Consider the following 24,289-nt stretch of genomic DNA (forward strand, 5'->3'; position numbering starts at 1 on the left):
GGTCCTGGGATCGAGCCCCGCATCGGGCTCTCTGCTCAGCAGGGAGCCTGCTTCCCTTCCTCTCTCTCTCCCCGCCTCTCTGCCTACTTGTGATCTCTGTCAAATAAATAAATAAGGGGCGCCTGGGTGGCTCAGTGGGTTAAAGCCTCTGCCTTCGGCTCAGGTCAGGATCTCAAGGTCCTGGGATCGAGCCCCGCATCGGGCTCTCTGCTCAGCAGGGAGCCTGCTTCCCCCTCTCTCTCTGCCTGCCTCTCTGCCTACTTGTGATCTCTGTCAAATAAATAAATAAATATCTTTTTAAAATAAATAAATAAAATTTTTAAAAAAGACTTTATGGGACTAGTAAAATCTTAAAACCAAAAACAAACAAACAAATAAAACAGTTTAAGAAAAAAAAAGTACATACTAATATCTGAACAAATTTTAAGTCCTGGACAAAATACTGGCAAACCAAAGTTGGACATGTATATGGATAAGGGTGAACATTTATCAAGCACTACTCTGAATGCTGTGCATAGCTTAATGCATTTAATCCAAACAACCCTAGACTATAAAAACTATCATTCCATCCATTTTCTATAGGAAGAAACTAAGACTCAAAAGGCTCAGTAATTTGCCATATTCTGTCCACAGACAGAAGCAGAGATCTTGGATTTTAAAAATACCATGGAGGGGTGCCTGGGTGGCTCAGTGGGTTAAGCCTCTGCCTTTGGCTCAGGTCATGGTCTCAGGGTCCTGGGATCGAGCCCCACGTTGGGCTCTCTGCTCTGCGGGGAGCCTGCTTCCTTCCCCCTCTCTCTCTCTGCCTGCCTCTCTGCCTACTTGTGATCTCTCTGTCAAATAAATAAAATCTTAAAAAAAAAAAAAAAACCATGGAGATTCTTATTTAATTGCTCTGGGGGCCAGACCCAATATACTTTAAAGTACTCCAAATGATGCTAATATGCAGAGAAATTACATCGACAGCCAAGGCAGAAGAAGTTTTAGTCAAGATTTAAATATGAAATAAGAAGCAGAAGTAAGAAAACATAATTTATAAGATCCTTTCCAACAGTGACTTTCTAGGATTATGTGTTCCCACACTGTCTTTCTAGAATTTTAACGGTATATAAGATTTAATGCTATACCACCAAATAGATCCAATTCTAGTTCATCTAGGAGAAATATGTTTGTCAGTTTCTTTGGCATGGAATTCCAAAAAAAAGAGTGAGGTAAAGTATACTAGTAGTTACAGTACTAAAATTATTTTCAGAACAAGAAACATAGCTCTACTACTTTAAAGAAAAGAGCAGCAAAAAGAGTGAATTATTGGGGTGCCTGGGTGGCTCAGTGGGTTACGCCTCTGCCTTCAGCTCAGTTCATGATCTCAGGGTCCTGGGATCGAGCCTTGCATCGGGCTTTCTGCTCAGTAGGGAGCCTGCTTCCCCCCTTCTCTCTGCCTGCCCCTCTGCCTGCTTGTGACCTCTCTCTGTCAAATAAATAAATAAAATCTTAAAAAAAAAAAAAAGAATATTGAAGAGCCCAACCTAATTCTTTTTTTTTAAAGCATAGCTAGATAATTGTTGCTGAGCTGCCCAAAGACCAGTCTCCAACCCACTCCATTTCTGTTCTAAGCAAAGCTGAAGCAATAAAGCGATCTAACCACTACTCTCGTATGCTGCTGGGAGCAGAGTAGGCTATGGCTCTATGTAGTCAGGAACTGTGGCCACCATGAGCCACCAGAGCCAAAGCAACCGCTACTATCCTATAAAGCCGAAAGAAGGCTTCTGGAGAAGGGAAAGAAATAAATACAGGCTGTTAGCTACTAGTCCCAGGAAGCCGGCTGCCAGCTACTGCCCCATCATTCTCCCCTTCCCAAGGAGAAGCACGTGCCCACACAATTCCCCAAAGCAGTGCTAACAGCTACCGTGAACCGAGCATCCATCAGAGCTCCTTAGCCTTCAAAGAGTTGGAACTACCACCATTCCATCTCTTCCCAAAACTATTCTTTGTCATTCTGGCATGGATTTTAAAGGCTTTTCCAGGATGGGATATAGGAAATAATAAGTCAAATAAATTTAAAAACTGAAGATTGAACTCAGTGCCCTTAAACTTGTTCTATAGGGCAAGAAATGAGCCAACCGGAATTCCCACTTCCATTTGGTGTAACACATCCAAAGAACGAGAGTTGATTTGGTAGTCTCCCTCCCTAAAGGGTGCTGGAAACCCAGTGGTCCAGCCACAGAAAACGTCAGACAGTTTTCCCTCATGCTTCTCCAATCTTCTGTCTTTGCTCATACTGTCTACTCCATCAGCATGCTCTCTCCCACATCCTTTTCTGAAGTACTTCCACCCTTTTTTGAAAGCCCTACTCAAACCTCACTTCCTAGAACATGTTCTCCCACACGCCTTACCCATTCCTGTATTAGCCTCATTTATATCTCTGTTATAATATGGCATCCCTGACCCTTCACTCTTTTTAGATAGTCTTGTATCTGTCTCCAACAAGAATGAAATGGACAATGATCAAGTTTTACAGATCCCTGTTCATGCCTTCCAATATCTCATACAAAGACGACCTTTGGAAATACTTGTTCAACAGAACTGAATTCAAACTTTGTGGAGAGAAGCTGCTCCGCTGGTCTGACCCTGGTTTGCTAGGGGCACAAAATGGTGTTCTTTCTTCCTCTTTACATATCTTCTTGTATTAGCTTGCTTTGAACATGAAATCGTTGAAAAGAATTTTACTGTTTTCCTTGCTATACATGATTTTGAGGATTTTTTTAATTGAATATAATTCACATAACTTATCACCCTTTCAAAGTGTTCAGTTCAATAATTTTTAGTATATTCACAAAGCTATGCGATCATTGCCACTGTGTAATTCCAGAATGCTCTCAGCCCCCCAAAATAAACCCTATATCATTAGCAGTTACTCCCCCACTGCTACTCCATCCACAACACCCACAACCACAAATCTACTTCCTGTCTCTGATAGATAACAATTTTAACAAAGCTAACAGTACTCTTAACTATAGTTCTATTATACCTTAAAGCCAAATGTTACCTTCAAAAAGAAACCGTTTCTCTTATTTTGTCAGAATTCAATAGAAGAATGTGATTTAACCCAGTAAATTACTAAAGTATTATTTCGGGATACAAAATAAAAACTGTTAGCAGAAAAATCATCTTACTTTTGTTTTTGTCTCATTGAGCTACTTACTGAAGCAGTATAATATACACACAGAACAGTATACATATTATAAGGGCACACCTGGACAAGTTTTCAAAAACTGAATACACAAGTATAACCAGCACCCAGATCAAGAAACACAACAGAGGGGTGCCTGGGTGGATCAGTGGGTCAAGCCTCTGCCTTTGGCTCAGGTCATGATCTCAGGGTCCTGGGATCGAGTCCCACATCGAGCTTTCTGCTCGGTGGGGAGCCTGCTTCCCCCTCTCTCTCTGCCTGCCTCTCTGCCTACTAGTGATCTTTCTCGTCAAGTAAATAAATAAAATCTTAAAAAGAAAAGAAAAACAACAGAAACCCCTGACCCCTCTTCCATTCATTCCTTCCTCCAAACCATAACCCCCATCTTGTCTTCTAACAGCACACATTACTTTTACCTGTTTTTGTACTTTTATGGATAGAAGCAAATAGTATGCAGTACAGAACTTTTACACTGAAATCCTATGCCTTGTCATACTCACCATAATCTTCTTGTACAAAGCCATGACATTATCATCATCAAATGGTAGAAAGCCACACATAAGTACATATAAGAGTATGCCCATACTCCAAACGTCTGCCTGAGGAGAAAAAAATAATGTAAAAAAAACATTTAGAGCATATTACAGAAGGGCAGTACACTTAACAAAAATCACAGAATCTTAGAGAACTGAAAAAGAGCACAGAGACCATCCAATTCAGCCTGCTGCTTCCACAGACAGGGAAGCTAGAGGTCAGAAAGGAAGGCTTGTTTGAAGTTACCCAGTCAATGGCAGGCCACCCAGCTGGGTCTCCTGACTCAGTTCATGCGCTTTCTTCCAATGTTGGATTCTAACACTTAAGAGAAAATAATTCCCAGTTGGCTGGGCTGGATAGGACATGATAAGGAAGGAGACAGAGCCAGCCTCTGATTCGGGAAGACAATTCTATAGTGCTATTGAGGGCTTATTACAGGTGAGGATTATATAAACATGCACGAGGATGTCAAAACAAGTCTTAAAATTTACTTCTAACAATCTGCAAATGTGACTAAACTGTGCTGTAAAGTCCTCTCTATGTAAAGAAACCTTAATAAAGTTCAGCAATTGACTTCTCAAATACAGATGCTAGAAATTAGCCTGCCAGCACAAACACCCCTACAAATCTCAAAATCCCAGAAAGAAGCTTAACCTTTACATAAGATATCCGTGTGTCCTCTGAGTCCTAAGCACTACCTACTTACTCAAGCGGTATTTGGCCTTAGTCAATAATGACGCCACTGTTGGCTGAGGACAAGTCACAGCTCCCACCCTCACTTGAGCCTTAGGAAAATTTTAAGAGGTAAAAAGGGCAGCATTTTTAAAAAAATTTTATTTATTTATTTGACAGAGAGAGCAAGAGAGCACAAGCAGGCAGAGCAGCAGAGGGAGAGAGAGAAGCAGGCTCCCCACGGAGCAGGGAACCCGATGTGGGGCTCAATCCCAGGACCCTGGGATCATGACCTGAGCCGAAGGCAGTTGCTTAACCAACTGAGCCACCCAGGCACCCCAAGCATTTTTTTTTTTTAAAGCAGGAAGTGTTGGGCAGAGGAGAGAAACCGTTAAAATAACTCAAGCAGCATCACATCTAGGTAGTGCCCATACTAAGTAACCCAAATCTAACCCAGTCCTGTCCACCAAATCATATGAAATTATTAAAATGTCCCAAGGAAATAATTTACTTTCAGGCAAACACCTGATTTCTTCTTCCAAGTTGCAAGAGGTCAGAAATTAACAATTTATGCCTCAGAGATGTGAAATAATTAATCCATAAATTAAGCCTTGATAGCATAGCACTCCTGATCAGGGTGCTAAATTCAAAGCAAACAGACTGCACAGGAAGAAGTGGGCTAGCATGGCTTCATCAAATCTTATAAGAAGAGGTCAACAGAGATTATGTCTGAGGTCACATAAAAAGATAAAGAAAATCAACAACCTCTTAGAAATCTACCAAAGCCTACTAGAGAGAAAAACAACAGAAAAAGTATTCCTCAGTTAACTCATCCAAACACCTTTCCTGCGCTGTTTTGAACTGGATATGAGAATAAATTAATCAAGTAAAATTATAAGCCAAAGCAAATGCAAACAAATCCATACGCTACCAATTGCCGAATAAGAAAAAAATAATAACGATGATGATGATCAGAGGGAGGAGGGGTTTGAAACCATTTCCTGTGAGAAATCACTGAAGCAATTAGAGATATTTATTAGAGATATGGGACATTCCTTAAAGCATGATCTGGACCATGAACAACAGAACTACCTAACGTACTTATTTTAGAATGAAGATTCTTTTCCTTATTCTTTTTTTTGTTTTAGCCCCGCCTTAGAAAACAGAACCAGGGCACCTGGGTGGCTCAGGTCATGATCCTGGAGACCCAGGATCCAGTCCTACAGCAGGTTCCCTGCTCAAAGCAAAGTTGACTTCTCTCTCTGACCCTCCCCCATCTCGTGCTCTCTCTCTCTCTCCCATTATTTCTCTCTCAAATAAATAAATAAAATCGTTTTTAAAAAAAGAAAAAGGGGGACGCCTGGGTGGCTCAGTTGGTTAAGCAGCTGCCTTCGGCTCAGGTCATGATCCCAGCGTCCTGGGATCGAGTCCCACATCGGGCTCCTTGCTCCGCAGGGAGCCTGCTTCTCCCTCTGACTCTGCCTTCCACTCTGTCTGCCTGTGCTCGCTCTCACTCTCTCTCTCTTACAAATAAATAAATAAAATCTTTAAAAAAAAAAAAAAAAAAAGAAAGAAAAAGGAAAAAAGAAAACAATCAAAATCTGTTAAGCATACAGGACTGAGCTCTACATTTTTTAACAAGTGCCTCATACAATTCCTTGGGACACTCTCCTAGAAGGATAGAAAGTCAAACTAAAATGAACAAGAGAGGTGCCTGGGTAGCTCAGTCAATTAACTGACCTATTCTCCTCTAAGGTCACAATCTCCAGGTGAGAGAATGAGCCTCGCATGCAGGCATGCAGCCTGCTTTAGATTTTCTCTCTACCTCCCCCTCTGCCCCTCCCCCAATCTGCTTTTCCCCGTTCTCTCTCCAAAATTAAATTAAATTAAATTAAAATAGACAAGAAAACACCTGAAGATCCCATAGGAAAATCTCATATGCATTCAAACCAGCAGGGTCTCACCACCAGTTCTCTAAGAATCTTGTGAGCATTAGGCATATAATTACCGCTCCCCCTAGGAGACTAGACGGAACAGTGGAAAAATACAGGGTGGTGAGTGGAAGGATGGGTGAAATAGGTGAAGGGGTTAAAGAGTACACTTATCATGATGAGCACTGAGTAATGTATTACTGAGTCACTATACTGGACACCTGAAATTAATATAACGCCATATGTTAACTATACTGGAATTAAAACTTGTTTTAAATGTAGAAAAAAGGGCACCTGGGTGGCTCAGAGGGTTAAGTCTCTGCCTTTGGCTCAGGTCATGATATCAAGGTCCTGGGATCAAGCAGGGCATTAGGCTCTCTGCTCAGTGGTGAGCCTGCTTCCCCCTCTTTCTCTGCCTGCCTCTCTGCCTAATTGTGATCTCTTTCAAATAAGTAAATAAAATCTTTTTTTAAAAATGTAAAAAAAAAAAACGTCTATTCAAAAAAACTATTATGGAGGGCCTGGGTGGCTCAGTCGGTTAAGCGGCTGTCTTTGGCTCAGGTCATGATCTCAGGGTCCTGGGATCGAGCCCCGAATTAAGGCTCTCTGCTCAGTGGGGAATCTGCTTCTCCCTCTCCCACTCCCTCTGCCTCTGCCCCTGACTCGTGCTCACTCTCTCTCCCTCTCTCTCTCTCAAATAAATAAATAAATGAAATCTTTAAGAAAATTATTATATAATAAAAAAGAGAAAGTAGGGGTACACAATAAAGCCTCACTCTGTTCAAATGTTGACCTGTAGTTACCAACTATGTGACCCCGAAGAGGCACTTAATTTCTGAGCCTCAATTTCTTCAACTTCTTTATCTTAACTTAATGAAATGAGTAGTGGTATTCACTCCAAAGGATTTTTGTGGACATAAAGAATTTATTTATTTTTAATTTTTTGTATTTATTTGTTTGAGAGAGAGAGAGGACAAGTGCCCTGCGGGTGAGTGGGAGGAACAGAGTGGGGGAGGGAGAGGGAGGAAGAATGTGAAGTAGACTCCTCACTGAGTGCAGAGCCCAGATGCAGGGTTGGGTCAGACTACAGAGAGATCATGATCTAAGTTCAAACCAAGAGTAGGAAGCTCGAGCGACTATGCCACCCAGGTGCCCTAGGATCTCTGTGGATATAAATGACAATTATAAAAAATATCTTGTATAAGGAACCCTGTAGACTGTTGTAGGAATGTAAAATGTTGCTGCCACTATGGAAAACAGTATGGCAGTTTCTCAAAAAATTAAAAATAGAGTTACTAGGGCATCTGGGTGGTCAGTTAAGCATCTGACTTCAGCTCAGGTCATGATCTCAGGGTCTCAGAATTGAGTCCCATGGTGGGCTCCCCGTGCAGAGGGAAGTCTGCTTGTCCCTTTCCCTACTCCCTGCTCTTGCTCTTTTGCTCGCTCACTCTCTCTCTCAAACAAAAAAATAAAATCTTTAAAAAAAAAAATCTTGGGCGCCTGGGTGGCTCAGTGGGTTAAGCCGCTGCCTTCGGCTCGGGTCATGATCTCAGGGTCCTGGGATCAAGTCCCACATCGGGCTCTCTGCTCAGCAGGGAGCCTGTTTCCTCCTCTCTCTCTCTGCCTGCCTCTCTGCCTACTTGTGATCTCTCTCTGTCAAATAAATAAAATCTTTAAAAAAAAAAAAATCTTTTTTTTTTTAAAGATTTTATTTATTTATTTGATAGACAGACAGCACAAGTCGGCAGAGGGGCAGGCAGAGAGAGAGGGGAAAGCAAGGCTCCCTACTGAGCAGAGAGCCTGATGTGGGGCTCAATCCCAGGACCCTGGGATCATGACCTGAGCGGAAGGCAGAGGCTTAACCCACTGAGCCACCCAGGCGCCCCCCCCCAAAAAAGATTTTTTTTTTCCTTTTTAAGTTTGAATAATATACCATTGTGTATATATACCCCATTTTGTTTATTCATTCATCCAGGGATGGACCAACTGAGACACCTAGGCCCCCCCAAAAAGGAAAAAATTCTGGCACATGCTACAACATGGATAAGCCTTGAAGACATTATGCTAAGTGAAATAAGTCAGTCATGAAAAGACAAATATTGTATGCCCCCACTTTATAAGGTACCTAGAATAGTCACATTCACACAGAAAGTAAAAGGGTGGCTGCCAGCAATGGAAGAAGGGATGAATAGAGAGTAATTATTTAATGGATATAGAGTTTCATTTTGCAAAATGGAAAGAGCTCTGGAGATTATTTGCACAACTATATGAACCTAACACTACTGAACTGTACACTTAAAAATGGTTAAAATGGTTTAAGAAAAGAAAAGTTAAGATGGTAAAATTTTACCACAACTGAAAAAGAAAATGACCTAGCATGATTCCAAAATCATGCTAAATGGTTAGTTAAATGCTAAATCATGCTAAATGGTCATGTTAAATGGTCAGTGAAAGTTTGTTCCTTTCCCTACAACTCACTGAGAAAACCACAACATCCCCTTTGTGCTGTATCTGCCAAAAATGCTAACTTGAATCTAACCATAAGCTTCACACAAACTCAAATTGAGAGACTTTCTACAAAATAACGAGCTTCCTCAAAAACATCAAGGTCAAAGATGGAGAAAGGGTAAAGAACTCTTCCAGGTTAAAGAAGACCAAAGAAACATAACAACTAAATGCATTACATGATCCTCAACTCAATCCTGGACCAGAGGGAAAATATAGCTAAGGATATTAGTGATATGATTAGCAGCATGGAAATATGAATTATGGATTAAATAAGTTGTATCGATGTTAAATTCCCTGATTTTGAGAACTAAAGTATGGGTATAAAAGAGAAGGTCCTCGCTTTTAGGAAATATATGCAGTACATAATGATAAAAGGGTATAAGGTCTAACACTTACTCTCAATTGGTTCAAGAAAGAATAGACATATATACAAACATAGAGAATGATCAAGCAAATAGGGAAAAATGTAAACAACTGTGAATTTAACTAAACATATACAGAAGTTCCTCATTCCCTATCTGCAACTATTCCTAACTGTGAAATTATATCCAACTAAAAGTCACCAAAACAAGTCAGTTCCCGTCTTCTCTTGTTATAAATAAAGTTAATGGACATATGTCAAAGTTTCTCTGACATAACACTAGCTCCAAAAGACATTCCACATAAAAAGGGGACTCCGTAGGCAAGGCAAATCAAGACCTGCTGTTCTCTGTGATGTTCCCCAAAGGACAACATTGTACAAGAACATATTAAAGATTTGGAGATGTCCAGGGGCCTCTGGGTGGCTCAGTCAGTTAAGCATCTGCCTTTGGCTCATGTCATGATCCCGGGATCCTGGGATTGGGTCCCGCATTGCTTCTCCCTCCGCCCACTCCCCCCTCCCTACTTGTTCTCTCTGCTGTCTTTCTCGAAAATAAAATCTTAAAAATAAAGTAAAATAGAGGTGCCTGGGTGGCTCAGTGGGTTAAAGCCTCTGCCTTCAGCTCAGGTCATGATCCCAGGATCCTGGGATCGAGCCCCGCATCAGGCTCTCTGCTCAGCAGGGAGCCTTGCTTTCCCCTCTCTCTCTGCCTGCCACTCTGCCTACTTCTGATCTGTCAAATAAATAGATAAAATCTTTTAAAAAAATAAAAAATTTTTAAATTTTAAAAATTTTTAAAAAATAAATAAATAAAGTAAAATAAAATAAAAGATTTGGCGATGTCCTGAACTAAAGAAAACTGTTCAATCCAGCATTTCCTGAGCTTTTGATACCTAAACCTTGTTTGCCTTATGATATTAATATCAGCAAAATTAGTATTCCAGACACTGGAAAGTGCTGACTAGCTTGTAGTAGCAAATAGTAAGTAAAAAAGCAATTCCCAGGCCTTTTGAGCTTGGGCCTCCTACACAGGACTGCAGGCCTCAGATAGTCGGCTATGAACAAAGTGCAAGTTTTCTCAGAGCTAGCCAGCATCAAGAGCTCTGCTCTTGTGGCCCTGTGCTCTTCCTGGCTGGACTAACCACTCTAAACTATGGTACTGTTTAACACAAAAACAACCACAACAAGGACACCAGAAATGTATCTCTGCTTCATAAGTATACTATGTCTTATTATATTTATTGCAAGTTATTCATTTTATGTGTTACTTTATATCTTACTCTCTGAATAAATTGAACCCTTTGAAGAACAAGATTATTTCTTACCTTATTGTAATATCCCCAATGCACAATGCCTGGCTCACTTAGAAATCACCAATAAATATATATTGATTATATACTGAGTTAATCAGTGAATGAGTACCTCTGACCCCAGATAGGATTTGCCTTGTATTAATTCAGGTGCTGCATAAGCAAGACTCCCACAGCATGTCTGCAAATGGTAATCCTTATTACCCTGCCAATAAGAAAAAACGAAAGACTCATTAGTTACAGGCCTTACAAAATCAAAACCATGATAAACATTCTTTTGGCACAACCAAAGAGAAGCTAGATGAAGGATTACCCCGAAGAGACTCTGCGGCCAACTCAATACTCTGCCCATACGCATGCAAACACATGTAGTTCCCTCCTTTTGGGATTTGCAGCATCACTGCAACCCAGCATGAACAAAAATCCTTTTCCCCTTAGTTCAGTTAAGTCAGGTTCATACTTTCCTAGACGTCTACTCACATACTAATCGGCTTACCAGACACCCAAGCACTCAGTGTCTTCCCATCCCCCAAGTACTCAAAGAAAAGGGGCTATTTTTTTCCTGGACCCTAATTCAAATACCAAATCTTTACAAATACAGAAGCTTGGCTTCTCTGAGAGGGGAGGGAGGGACCTGCTGCACAAAACAGCATCTCAGGAGCCTGTGTTCTAGACCCAGTTTTAACACAGATCACAGCCTGAACTTCCAGAACTGTGAAAATGAGGGATCTGCCCAACATCCTCTGCTCTCCCACAGAATATCAAGACAGAATGGAAATGATACAACCACCCAATGCTTGTATAGTCTTACAACTTGCAAACGACTTGGGAGATTGCGAAATTTCATTTACAACTGCAACAACATGCCCAGAAGTGAACTCCTCAGCAGAAAGCGGAGGCAATCCTCTCTCAGCAAAGCCTGCTTTTTTTAGATGGTGTCTGTGTGGGTCGAATCTGTGGCAGCCATAAATAAAAGCTAATGGAGTCTGTCACAAACCTTTTCCACTGCCTCCTATGGAGAACATGACTTAAACCAGTTTATCTGCTTAAAGTATGTTTTATCTTTATATGGCTGCCGATCAAAAAAATGCCTTATAGCATTTAAATCCCAGACACAAGGCTCCATTGACAATCTCTGAAGAGCCAAGGGAAGGAGAGGAAAATCAGAAAGAATCAAACATTCAGCTGAAGGGGCAAAATCTGCTTCCCTTTGCATTTAGCTCATTCTGACGGGGGCAGGAAATAATCATGGGACTGCAAAGGGCTGAGACAGGTCTGCGATTTCAACATTCTTAATGAGTGTAGACACCTCATTTTAGAGACCGTGAGTGCCATCATTAGAGAACTCAGGAGGAAGCCTCCAACAGGCAGCCACACAGGAGCTCTGCAGATAGCACAGCTGGGAAGTTCAAAGTCACCTCAAAGAGAAGATACACTGGAGAACACCAGTATTTAACTGTGGAGTGCAAATTAAGGAAACATATAACAGGATAAATTTAAAAGTGCATATGAACTTCTTTCTTCTTCTTTTATTAAAAAAGGGGACTGTCTCTCAAAATGTAACTGTTAGTTATAAAACCACTTGGATTAAAAAAAAGACCTGCACTAAATTCCCAAAACTCCTATTTAAATGAACAAAAGCATCATCTAGTGGCAACATACTCAAACTGCAAAACATGATCAATTCAGAATTCACGTTATAATGACCTCATGTTACCTTGGCACTACAAATTCAGAGCATACCCACTGGGTCTTCAGTGAACCAACCCCACACCTAGAGCGGTGGTTCTCAATCTTGGCTACATACAAGAATCATCTAGAGAACTTCTAAAAGGGATGAAATTTAACGTTCTTAATGGATGCTACTAGGCTCAATAAAATCTAAGTGGGAGTCACTGCAAGATAACATACTAAAAGGTGCATTTACAAAGGAAATAAATGTGTTTTGATTTCTGTACTTACCTTGGGTTTCGCACAGAGACCAAAGTCAATCAGCTTTACTTTATGATATTCATCAAACAACAAATTTTCCTGGGAAAACAAAGATATTTTCATTAACTGTGTATTGACTTCCTTATATCACATCCTACCTCTAGCCATTTCTAAAAACAATTTTTAAACATATATGCTTTTCTTTTACATATAAGACATTTACTTCCAGAGTATTTCCCATAGTAGGCTTTTAAAAAATAGAAAGGAAATTTAGGTGTTCTGGGGGAACTTACGCAAGGACTGACAGATTTTAGGGGGAGAAACCCTTTACATATCTATAGTATATATATTTAGGACAAAAGCAAACACTATAAAAGTATAAAAACAGGGGGTGCCTGGGTGGCTCAGTGGGTTAAAGCCTCTGTCTTTGGCTTGGGTCATGATTCCAGGGTCCTGAGATCGAGCCCTGCATTGGGCTCTCTGCTCAGCAGGGAGCCTGCTTCCCCCTCTCTTTCTGCCTACTTGTGATCTCTGTCTGTGAAATGAATAAATAAAATCTTTTTTTTTTAAAAGTGTAAAAACAAACAAAAAGATGCAAATGCAATACATTTTGGCTGGAATTTCAGAGGTTTTTTTTTCTTCTCTTTCCCCTTTACTTCAAGAGTTATAAATATTTTGAAGCAGCATATATTATTGCACTTGTGGTTTTTTGTTGTGCAGTTAATGAACTTGAGAGTCTGGACAACTGGGGATCACCTATTTAGCCTTCCCATTCTTTTGTTTCTTCTTTGATGAGTTTGGCCAACAAGATTATAGACTTCTTGAGCTTTGCACCACACATTCACAACAAGACAGCCTTGCCATCTGAGATTCTCAACAGAACTTGGAGTATAACAGAATTGGAGTTGGCTGATGACAGCAGAGCTACCTAGCTTTTCAATAAGGAAGTTACACATATTTTGCATTTTTCCAAATTCAGGAAATGTAATGCAGACTTCTGCTTCCATATGATAAGCATTTCTTCTAAAACCCTTTGTCACAGTTACATTTCTGCCTGCAGACCCTGCCGCTAGAGGTTCTGTGTGATGTTGTCCAGGCAGCAGCAAAACCAATAAATAAGATTTAAGATTGTTTATATTAAACAGTCTGGGAACAATAGAATGAAAATCATTAAAAAAGAATGAAATGAAATGAAAAGAAGTATAGAAGGGGAAAGAGGAGGAATGTTGATAATGATCCTGCTTCCCCTCAAGACACTTTAACATAAACCATTTTCTCCTTGGTGCTCTGAAGTTCAACTACAAGCAAACAGAGTGTGTGCTAAACCAAAAGAATGAACTCAAATCAAAGGACTGGGGTATAAACAGAGAAAAAGGATAGTAGCATTGCCGTATTTTGCCAACCAATTCTAGGTCCCTGACCCTAATATCAAGTAACATAAAATCCACGTTCACCATCGTTCATATTAGTCAGAGCTTGCAGACTTAAGAGTATTCACATTTTTATTCTGTTTCTGAAAATTAGAGTCTCTTCATTCCATTGAACTGTTCCCTTCTGATGCAAAATGGAATTAAAATTTAAAAAAGATGGGGTTAGGAAAAGAGTACTGAAGGGAAAATATTCAATGATAATTTTCTTGAAGAAAATAATCAAAACTCCTCTTTCTGAGAGATAAAATCCTGAGGTTTATATTCCCCAGCTGATTACAAAGACATTCATAATGTTGCCCACAGCAAACAAATATATAGAATGCCAATAATCAAGTACATCCAAAAAAGCCTACCAGCACAAAAAAGAAAAAAAGGAAAAAAAAGTGTTCACATTATGAGTAGAAGAAAAAAAGAAGCCAAGATAGATTATAAACAGAAAGAATGCTTGGACAACTAGTAACTACCAGTAAATGGTGTTGAACTCTCAACATTGAGAGCATGTGTGACAGTCACTTACTGGTTTGAGGTCTCTATGAGCATAGCCCTCGCTATGCACGTAAGCAACCGCAGAAACTATCTGACGGAAGACAACTCGGGTCTCCTCCTCGGACAGGCGATCCTGGGAAATTATGTAGTCAAACAGCTCTCCTCCGGGGCAATACTTCAGTAACAACAGAGACACACAGATATTGTTACTACCTAGAAAAATCACTTCAGGGGAATTAAAACAAAAAATTTTACTTAACTCAAAGATATTATTAAATTCAACTTAAAGGGAAGGAAAACGCATGAGGCATATTAAAAAATATCCTCTGGGATCAAACAAGTTAATAATTACTCCAGGAAAGAGATCAATAGCTAATGGACTCAAGCAGTTTTATGACCAGTAAGTAGGAGCAGAACCAACGAACATGGATATTTTTTTTAAAAAGATATATTTATTCGAGAGAGTGAGAGCACAAAAGTGGAAGAGAGAGAATCTCCAGCAGATTCCCCTACTAAATGTGAGCCCAATGCAGGGCTCCATCCAAAGACCCTGATATCATAACCTGAGCCGAAACCAAGAATCAGACACTCAACTGACTGAGACACCTAGGCACCCCAACGCCTGTGATTCTTTAAGTCCATTCGGGGCTTTATATTTCTATAGTAGAGTACTAAAACCCATTCCCATCTTTTTAAATTTATTTATTTCTTAAGAGAGAAAGCGTGCAAGCGGAGGGAAACACAGAGAAGGAGAGAGAGAGAATCCTTAAGGAGACTCCCTGCAGAATGCAAAGCCTGATGTAGGGCTCCTCCCAGGACCCCAAGATCATGACCTGAGCAGAAATCAAGAGTTGGTTGCTTAACAAACGAAGCCATCCAAGTGCCCCAACATTATGAATTTTAAAATGTGCTTTTGAGGGGAGCCTGGGTGGCTCAGTGGGTTAAAGCCTTTGCCTCTGGCTCAGGTCATGATCTCAGGGTCCTGGGATCAAGCCCTGCATTGGGCTCGGTGGGGAGCTGCTTCCCCCCTTCTCTCTGCCTGCCTCTATGCCTATTGTGATCTCTCTGTGTCAAATGAATAAATAAAATCTTTAAAACAAAAAAAAATGTGCTTTTGAAATAGAGCTATAAAATGATATGCAGTTACAAATTATTTGGCTGAGATTAAAGAAAATGAAACAAGAGATGAATGATGGAAATTCTAAAGACTTGACATTTCAGGCCCAAAAGGTCAGTTAAAACTTGAGTCTGATTCATATGACACATGTATTGAAACCCACCTATAGGCTGTGAGTTGAACTATGTCCCCCAAAAAGATACGTGCAAGTCCTAACATCTGGTACCAATAAACATAACGTTACTTAGTTTTGTAGATGTAATCAAGTCCCAGTGAAGTCCTACTAAATCAGGATGAACCCTAATCCAATGACTGTGTTGTTACATGTAGAGGGAAATCTGGACAAAGACACAGATAAGAAAACGCCATTTAGAGACAGAGGCAGAGATTGGAGTGGTACAAGCTAAGGAGGAATGCCAGATTGTCAGTATCCATCAGAAGCTAGGTAAGAAGCACAGAACAGATTGTCCAGAAGAAACCAACCTTACCCACACCTTGATTTCAGACTTCCAGCTTCTAGAACTATGAGGCAATAAATTTCTGTCATTTTAAACCACAAACTTTGTGGTACTTTACTATGGCAGCCCTAGACTAATATGCCATATAAATATGCCATATAAAACTGAAATGGATCCTTCCCTCTAGAAACAAATTCTAACATGATCCATTCATTAATCCTAACCCCATCAGGAGTGTATTAGAAACTGTGAACTTACAATGAATCTCCAACTTATTATTTATGTTTACTTAATCTAAATTGTTATAGACAGGGCACCTGGGTGGCTCAGTCGGTTAAGCATCTGCCTTTGGCTCAGGTCATGATCCCGGAGTGCTGGGATAGAGTTCCATGTCAGGTTCCCTGCTTGGCAGGGAGTCTGCTTCTCCCTCTGCCCTTCACCCTGCTTGTGCTCTCTCGCTCACTCTCTCTCAAATAAATAACTTTTTTAAATCTTTAAATAATAAATAAATAAATAGTTACAGACAGAACTCATACAGGTAAGCTGCTTAAAATTTATTTTAATCTTTTAGGTGAAACACACTTTTCCCTTAACTATGGACAAAGTGAATGAAAATGGTCTGAATATTTGATTTCCCTCCAAAATTGGTATGTCAAAATCCTAACCCCCAAAAGATGATGGTTCTAAGAGATGAGCCTTTGGGAAGTGATTAGGACATGAGAGTGGAGCCCTCATGAATGGAATTGATTCTCTTATAAATGAGATTCCAGAGAGATCCCATGGCCCCTCTACCGTTAAGGACATAGTAAGAAGGCACCAGCCTAGAATCAGGAAGAGGGCCATCACCTGATCATGCCAGCACCTTGATCTTGGAATTGCCAGCCTCCAGAACTCTGAGAAACAAACTACCCAGACTGTGCTATCTGTTACAGCAGCCCAAACAGACTAAGACAGTGATCAAAAATCTTTAGGTCCCTAGATCACACTACTAACCTCAAGAACCATGAATATTTTGTTGGCTGTCTCTAACACATGGTAGAGTTGACATATATGCTGATGTCTCAGATTCTTCAAGGCCTCAATCTCCGTTTTGACCCGGGGCAAATCATTCTGAGACAAAACATATTACATGAGCAATAAACCTATTTGGGAAGTACACCAAGCATTAATATCAACAGCTTTAATATTAAAAAAAAAAATCAACAGCTTTAATACTGAGTAGCAAAAGCAACCAACAGCCTCAAAACAAACTGTTCAAAAGCACAGAAAAATATAACAAAAATTATTTATATGTATACACATACACAAACACACACACACAAAGCATTGAGGGTTTTATGAAAGACTAGTTTGATGTGGGTCAATAGCACAACATCCAGAAAAATAAAAACAATCTCAGACTCCCTTAGAAGGTTAGCATTCCGAACAAGGAAAATAACAGAGACCTGCCTGTGCTACCATTTTCAGTCTTAGTAGTGTTCCTTAAGAAGCCTGTTGAGCTAAAAACTGGTGATATAGGTGAAAGACACACAGGTCTTCACTATCTCAATTGTCTACCTTTTCTATGGGCTTAAAATTTTTCAAAACAAAAAGTTAGTTGGAAAGAGGAAGAGCTAAGCTGAAAAAATTGCCAACTCCATATTAAAGACAGAAATCTAGATATCTATGAAATATCAAGTAAAACTTTATTGTAAAAAGAGGCTCAATTTAATGTCCAGTGGCAAAACATCCAATTATGTGGGACCATACAGGTCTTGACCTGTCAGGTCTTGACCAGGATCAACTGTAACTTTATTTCAAAATGTGAGTCCTGGGGCATCTGGGTGGCTCAGTGGGTTAAGCCTCTGCCTTTGGCTCAGGTCATGATTCCAGGGTCCTGGGATCAGGCCCCGCATCGGGCTCTCTGCTCCCCAGAGAGCCTGCTTCCTCCTCTCTCTCTCTGCCTACTTGTGATCTCTATCTGTCAAACAAATAAATTTTAAAAAAATCTTTAAAAAAAAAAGTTATAGAAAGACAAAAGTAGTAACCAGAACATTTGAGCAAATTCAGATTTTAATTTACAAAACTGATTTATACATATTTTTAAAATAATTTTAAACTTACCCCTAGTGCATTTTTATCCATGATTTTTATAGCTACCATTTCTCCAGTGAGGATATGGCAGGCAAGTTTGACCTTTGCAAAGCCACCTAAGTAGAGGAAAAAGTATTATGAAAAGATAAGCCAGAGTAATCTAAAATCATCATCAGAGCAACCCAAAGATTCAGGCACAAATACCTTTCCACATGCTTTTATTTTTTTTTTTTTTAAGATTTTATTCTTTTTTTAAATTTTTTTTTTAAGATTTTATTTTTAAGTAATCTCTATACCCAGTGAGGGACTCAAACTCACAACCCCAAGATCAAGAGTTGTACGCTCCAACTGAGCCAGCCAGGCACCCCTCCATATGCTTTTAAAAGGCTCTGTCAATCCATTTTTTCCTGAAAGTTTGTAGCTTTTTCTTTCTGTAGCTTCCAAAATGCCAGCCATGATCCTAACCTCTTCTCATTCAATGCTAGCTGAAGATTTTTTTTTACCATGATAGTGTCTCTAACTTTAGGTTGAAGAAAATAAGAAACAGAATTCGCTGTTTAGAAATTTGCTTTATGGGACGCCTGGGTGGCTCAGTTGGTTAAGCAGCTGCCTTCGGCTCAGGTCATGATCCCAGCGGCCTGGGATCGAGTCCCACATCGGGCTCCTTGCTTGGCGGGAAGCCTGCTTCCTCCTCTGCCTCTGCCTGCCACTCTGCCTGTGCTCACTCTCACTCCTCTCTCTCTGACGAATAAATAAATAAAATCTTAAAAAAAAAAAAAAAAAGAAATTTGCTTTATAATTAACACTATAATTAAGCAATTAACATTATAATTAAGCAATTAAATTTGCTTTGTAATTAACACTAAGAATCCACTATAATATAACACTAACAATATTGTTATAATTAACAATAAAGGACACAATATAAAGTTGCTGAGACAAAAGACAACAGGAAACATCCTCTCAGTTTTAAAACAGGATCAAAGGTAGGATAATAAAAAAAAAAAGCAGCATATTATGTTCCAAAATTGGATCAAAAACTGGATAAGTGTCTACAGATCAGTATCTAAAAGAAATTGCCAATTCAGGGCACCTGGGTGGCTCAGTCGGTTAAGCATCTGCTCAGGTCATGATCCCAGGGTCCTAAGATTGAGTCACACATTGGGCTCCCTGCTCAGCCGGGAGCCTGCTTCTCCCTCTCTCAGCCCCTCCCCCTGCTTCTACACTCTCTCTCTCAAATAAATAATAAAATCTTTAAAAAAAAAAAAAAAAGAAAGAGAGAAATAGCAAATATATAACTTCTAAAAAGAAGCTTCTGGTGGTTCCTCTCATGGTCTTCCCAATTTCAGAAAATAAAAACTCAACATTTCCCAAAATCCCGGGGGCCAATATACTCAATATCCAGCCCATGAACAAATCCCATTGGCTCTGCCTTCAAAACACCCTGGAGGAGAAGAGGCAGGTACTGACTGGAAACTTTGTCTTGATCTAAACAGGGAACACATAGGTGGATGTGTACTAAATCTCCAGCAAGACTAGTGTACTTTGCATATTTTATTGCATTGTTTCTCAATAAATTAAACTACACAAACACACACATACAGAATCCCACCCTTTCACTGCCTTCACTGCTCTCACCCTCATTCAAGTCACCATCATCTCCAGCATCACTCACCTGAATTATTGCAATAAACTCCTAACATCTCTCTGCTCCTGCCCTGCCTTTCCCAGCCCAAGCTTCTCACAACCAAGCAGCAGAGTGACCCTTAAAAATAAAAGTCAGGGCACCTGGGTGGCTCAGTGGGTTAAGCCTCTGCCTTCAGCTCAGGTCATGATCTCAGGGTTCTGGGATTGAGCCCTGCATAGGGCTCTCTGCTCAACAGTGAGCCTGTTTTCCCTCCCCACCCCCACCCCCGCTTGCCTCTCTGCCTACTTGTGATTTCTGTCAAATAAATAAATAAAATATTTAACAAAAAAAAAGAAAAGTCAGATCACTCCTCAGCTCAAAACTCTCCAGTGACTTCTCTTCTAAATAAAAGGACCTACAAGGCTTCTCCCACTACTCTCCTCTCTCTTACTCTACTTTTTCTTTTAAAGTACATTGAAGAATTTTTAAATTCTTTAATTTTAAAATTAAACTGAAAAGCTCATGACTGCCCAAATGTACTATACTCCCAAATAGTTGATCTAGGGGCACCTGGGTGGCTCAGTGGGTTAAGCCTCTGCCTTCAGCTCAGGTCATGATCTCAGGGTTCTGGGATGGAGCCCTGCGTCCGGCTCTCTGCTCAGCAGGGAGCCTGCTTCCCCCTCCCTCTCTCTCTGCCTGCCTCTCTGCCTACTTGTGATCTCTGTCAAATAAATAAATAAAATCTTTAAAACAAAATTAAGAAAAAAAAAAATAGTTGATCTGTCCTCTGCCTCCAAGGGAAAAGAAAAAAACAAAACAATTACCGGGGCACCTGGGTGGCTCAGTGGGTTAAGCCTCTGTCTTTGGCTCAGGTCATGATCTCAGGGTCTTGGGATCGAGTCCCACATCGGGCTCTCTGCTCAGCAGGGAGCCTGCTTCCTCCTCTCTGCCTATCTCTCTGCCTACTTGTGATCTGTCAAATAAACAAATAAAATCTTTAAAAAAAAAAAAAAAAAAAAAAAAAAACAAAACAATTACCTGTCCCAATAGTTTCATATAATTCATAGTATTTGAGAAGTTCATCATAATCTTTCATAGTCCTCCTGGAGGTGTATATAAAATTACAAAAAGAACCTGTAAGACAGAAATAATACATGATCAAAACAGGAACTACTATGAGATTATCTCCTCCACTCTTGTAAGTGCACATATAAATACGTCATAGGCAAATAAATTATACCAGAAAAACTGATTAGCCATATGGTTTAAAAGAAAAACAAAACTGGATTTTTATCTCATACCATATATAAAAATCAACTTCAGGGGCACCTGGGTGGCTCAGTGGGTTAAAGCCTCTGCCTTTGGCTAAGGTCATGATCCCAGAGTCCTGGGATTGAGCCCCACACTGGGCTCTCTGCTCCTCCTCTCTCTGACTGCTTCTCTGCCTACTTGTAATCTCTGTCTATCAAATAAATAAATAAAATCTTTTTTTTAAAGATTTTTTTTTATTTTTATTTTTTTATTATTATTATTTTTTTAAGATTTTATTTGTCAGAGAGAGAGAGGGAGAGAGAGCGAGCACAGGTAGACAGAATGGCAGGAAGAGACAGAGGGAGAAGCAGGCTCCCTGCAGAGCAAGGAGCCCGATGTGGGACTCGATCCCAGGACGCTGGGATCGTGACCTGAGCCAAAGGCACCTGCCCAACCAACTGAGCCACCCAGGCGTCCCAATAAATAAAATCTTAAAAAAAAAAAAATCAACTTCAGATCAAGGAAAGATTTATATATGAAGGATAAACTTTTAAAAAATTTTAAAGAATATCGTGTGATTTCAGGACAAAAGAGAATCTTTTAAATAGATACAGGAGGGACGCCTGGGTGGCTCAGTTGGTTAAGCGGCTGCCTTCAGCTCAGGTCATGATCCCAGTGTCCTGGGATCGAGTCCCACATCGGGCTCCTTGCTCTGTGGGGAGCCTGCATCTCCCTCTTGTCTCTGCTGCCACTCTGCCTGCCTGTGTGCTCTCACTCTCTCTCTGGCAAATAAATAAAGAAAATCTTCAAAAAAACAAAACAAAAAAAATAATAATAAATAAATAGATACAGGAAGTACTAATCATAAACAAATAATACATTAAACATTAAAATGCAGAACTTTTGCATGTCTAAAGATAGACTTAAAAAAAAGAAAACCAGAGGCGCCTGGGTAGCTCAGTGGGTTAAGCCTCTGCCTTCAGCTCAGGTCATGATCCCAGGATTCTGGGATTGAGCTCCGCATCAGGCTCTCTGCTCGGTGGGGAGCCTGCTTCTCTCTCTCTCTGCCTCCCTCTCTGCCTACTTGTAATCTCTATCAAATAAATAAACAAAAATCTTAAAAAAAAAAAAAGAAAGAAAGAAAACCATAAATGTGAGCAAATATTTCTAACACTTATAAACAATGGATTTTTATCCAGAATATACTATATACAATATAGAAAAAGACAACCCAAAAGAAAAAAGAAGCAAATGAAATAAAAAGGCATTTCATAAAGAAACACAAATGACCAATAAAAATATGAAAAAATGTTCAGTTTTATTAGTCACAGGGGAAATGCAAATTAAGATTCCAATCACATACAATTTTAAGAAACATATAATGATATACATATTTTATTACTATGCTCCACAATTTACATGTGTTACATATACAGTTGATCCTTGAAAAATACAGGTGTTAGGGGCACAGATTCCCCTGCACAGTCAAAAATTCACATCCAACTTTTGACTCGCCCAAAACTTGACTACTATAGCCTACTGTTGACAGAAAGCCTTATTAATAACACAGCCAATTAACACATCTTTTGTATTTCATATGTATTATATACTAAATTCTTACAATCAAGTAAGATAGAGAAAAGAAAATGTTATGCGCCTGGGTGGCTCAGTGGGTTAAAGCCTCTGCCTTCAGCTCAGGTCATGATCTCAGGGTCCTGGGATCAAGCCCCACGTTGGGAATCTGTGCTCAGCAGGGAGCCTGCTTCCGCCTTCTCTCTCTGCCTGCCTCTCTGCCTACCTGTGATCTCTGTCTGTCAAATAAATAAATAAATAAATAAATAAATAAAAATCTTTAAAGGGAAAAAGGAAATAATGATCCCTTCTTAGACTGACTGCCGTTTTCTCCCTGATGTTGTCCTCCCACCTCCTGCTTCCATAAGATACCCACCTGCTGAAATGCCACAGCTCTTTGACAATATCCATTCTAAAACTGGTCCTTGCTTCCCTAATCCTTTCTTAAAATCACCAGCACAGCTTAAATCCTATAACCCCCTTTTCGGTTCCTAGGGAGCATGGTTTCTCTTGCTGCAACAAGCTAAGGAAAACCTAATGTTTTTTGTTTGTTTTATAAAAAATCAGGTAAACTAATATATTATCAATAAATCTATGGAAAACACACACACACACACACACACAAATCAGGTAAGCGTCCTAATTTTTTTACTCCAGATGTGTTTAGTGGTCTTTGGTCAGTAGGCCTCAACAGGGTTGTGAGCCCAAAAAGGAGAGGAAGAGTATGCCAAAAAGAGGCAATTTAGGTGCAAAGATCCCGGGGGGCTGGGAGGAGAGGTCTATATGTACTGAACTGAAACTGCTTTTAGGGGTACCAGCAAATGGAAATGCAGATTTGGAGCTGGGACAATTGGCTAGCCACACGGGAAAAAAGAACACTGGATCTCTCATACCACACAAAATCAATTATAGTTAGTGTAAAGACTTAAAAGACTTAAAAAAAATCTTTCAAATGGATTCAGGTGAGGTCTTACCCATACCAGGCCTATTGCTAGGAGTGGGAAAAGGCAGGGAAAAAGAAAAGTAAGAATTAGAAGAATAGGGACGCCTGGGTGGCTCAGTGGGTTAAGCCACTGTCTTCGGCTCAGGTCATGATCCCAGGGTCCTGGGATCGAGCCCCAAATCAGGCTCTCTGCTCAGCAGGGAGCCTGCTTCCTCCTCTCTCTCTGCCTGCTTGTCTGTCAAATAAATAAATAAAATCTTTAAAAAAAAAAAAAAAGAATTAGAAGAATACAGCTTCATGGAAGCCAAGAAGGAAGAAAAAAGTAAAATGAGTAACAAAGTTTCTAGGAAGTAGATTTCTAAAATTTTCTAAAAGTGTTCATATATAGGTTAAGTCCTAGGACTTGAATCTTAGTACTGCAAAGTGGAGATTTCTTTACGGGTAGACATAGGGTGAAAGATGTCTGAATCTATACAGAAATGGCTTCTTAAGGGGCTCTCCTTCTCAGAGGTTGGTACGGAAGGACAAGGCTGGGATTTCAGTCTTGGGAAGAGATGTCCCAACACCCCTTAGAAAGCCAAGCAGGAATCAGGAAGCCCAGAGAAGTGGAGGTCACTGAGTCAGGCACAAAGAATCTCCCATATAATCCAGCACAGCATACCAGGCCTCTAGAGTTCACAGAGGTGTTTGAGGCCAATACCCAGCTAGTAATGAAATTCTCCTTTGCCTGGCCTGACCCCTGTGCACAAATCTCCCTTGGTGACCTAGCAGTGGGCTATCTATGGCAGAACAGGGTTCTGGATCCTCAGACCCCATTTTCTCTAACAGCTCAAAAAATTAAGTGAGTACATGCATATCCAAGCAGGATATGGAAAGTGAAGTTCCACCTGGAAA

The 24,289-nt window shown here is 40.1% G+C and overlaps 1 protein-coding gene and 1 pseudogene across 1 annotated transcript in view; both read right to left on the reverse strand.

Moving 5' to 3' along the window:
* The window catches only part of MELK (maternal embryonic leucine zipper kinase), an 89,753-nt gene that overhangs the window by 59,934 nt on the left and 5,530 nt on the right, over positions 1-24,289 (reverse strand). The window contains exons 2-8 of the mRNA XM_059412256.1: positions 20,668-20,763; positions 18,033-18,118; positions 16,923-17,039; positions 14,386-14,529; positions 12,469-12,537; positions 10,619-10,711; positions 3,691-3,789 (exon numbers count right to left, since the gene is read on the reverse strand). Coding sequence (XP_059268239.1) covers positions 3,691-3,789; positions 10,619-10,711; positions 12,469-12,537; positions 14,386-14,529; positions 16,923-17,039; positions 18,033-18,118; positions 20,668-20,725 — 666 coding nt within the window. The 5' untranslated portion in view covers positions 20,726-20,763. The remainder of the gene's footprint in view (positions 1-3,690; positions 3,790-10,618; positions 10,712-12,468; positions 12,538-14,385; positions 14,530-16,922; positions 17,040-18,032; positions 18,119-20,667; positions 20,764-24,289) is intronic.
* On the reverse strand, positions 12,728-13,540 carry LOC132024913 (interleukin-1 receptor-associated kinase 1-binding protein 1-like; annotated as a pseudogene).

The sequence above is a fragment of the Mustela nigripes genome, chromosome 9, assembly GCF_022355385.1.
Source record: "Mustela nigripes isolate SB6536 chromosome 9, MUSNIG.SB6536, whole genome shotgun sequence".
NCBI lineage: Eukaryota > Metazoa > Chordata > Mammalia > Carnivora > Mustelidae > Mustela > Mustela nigripes.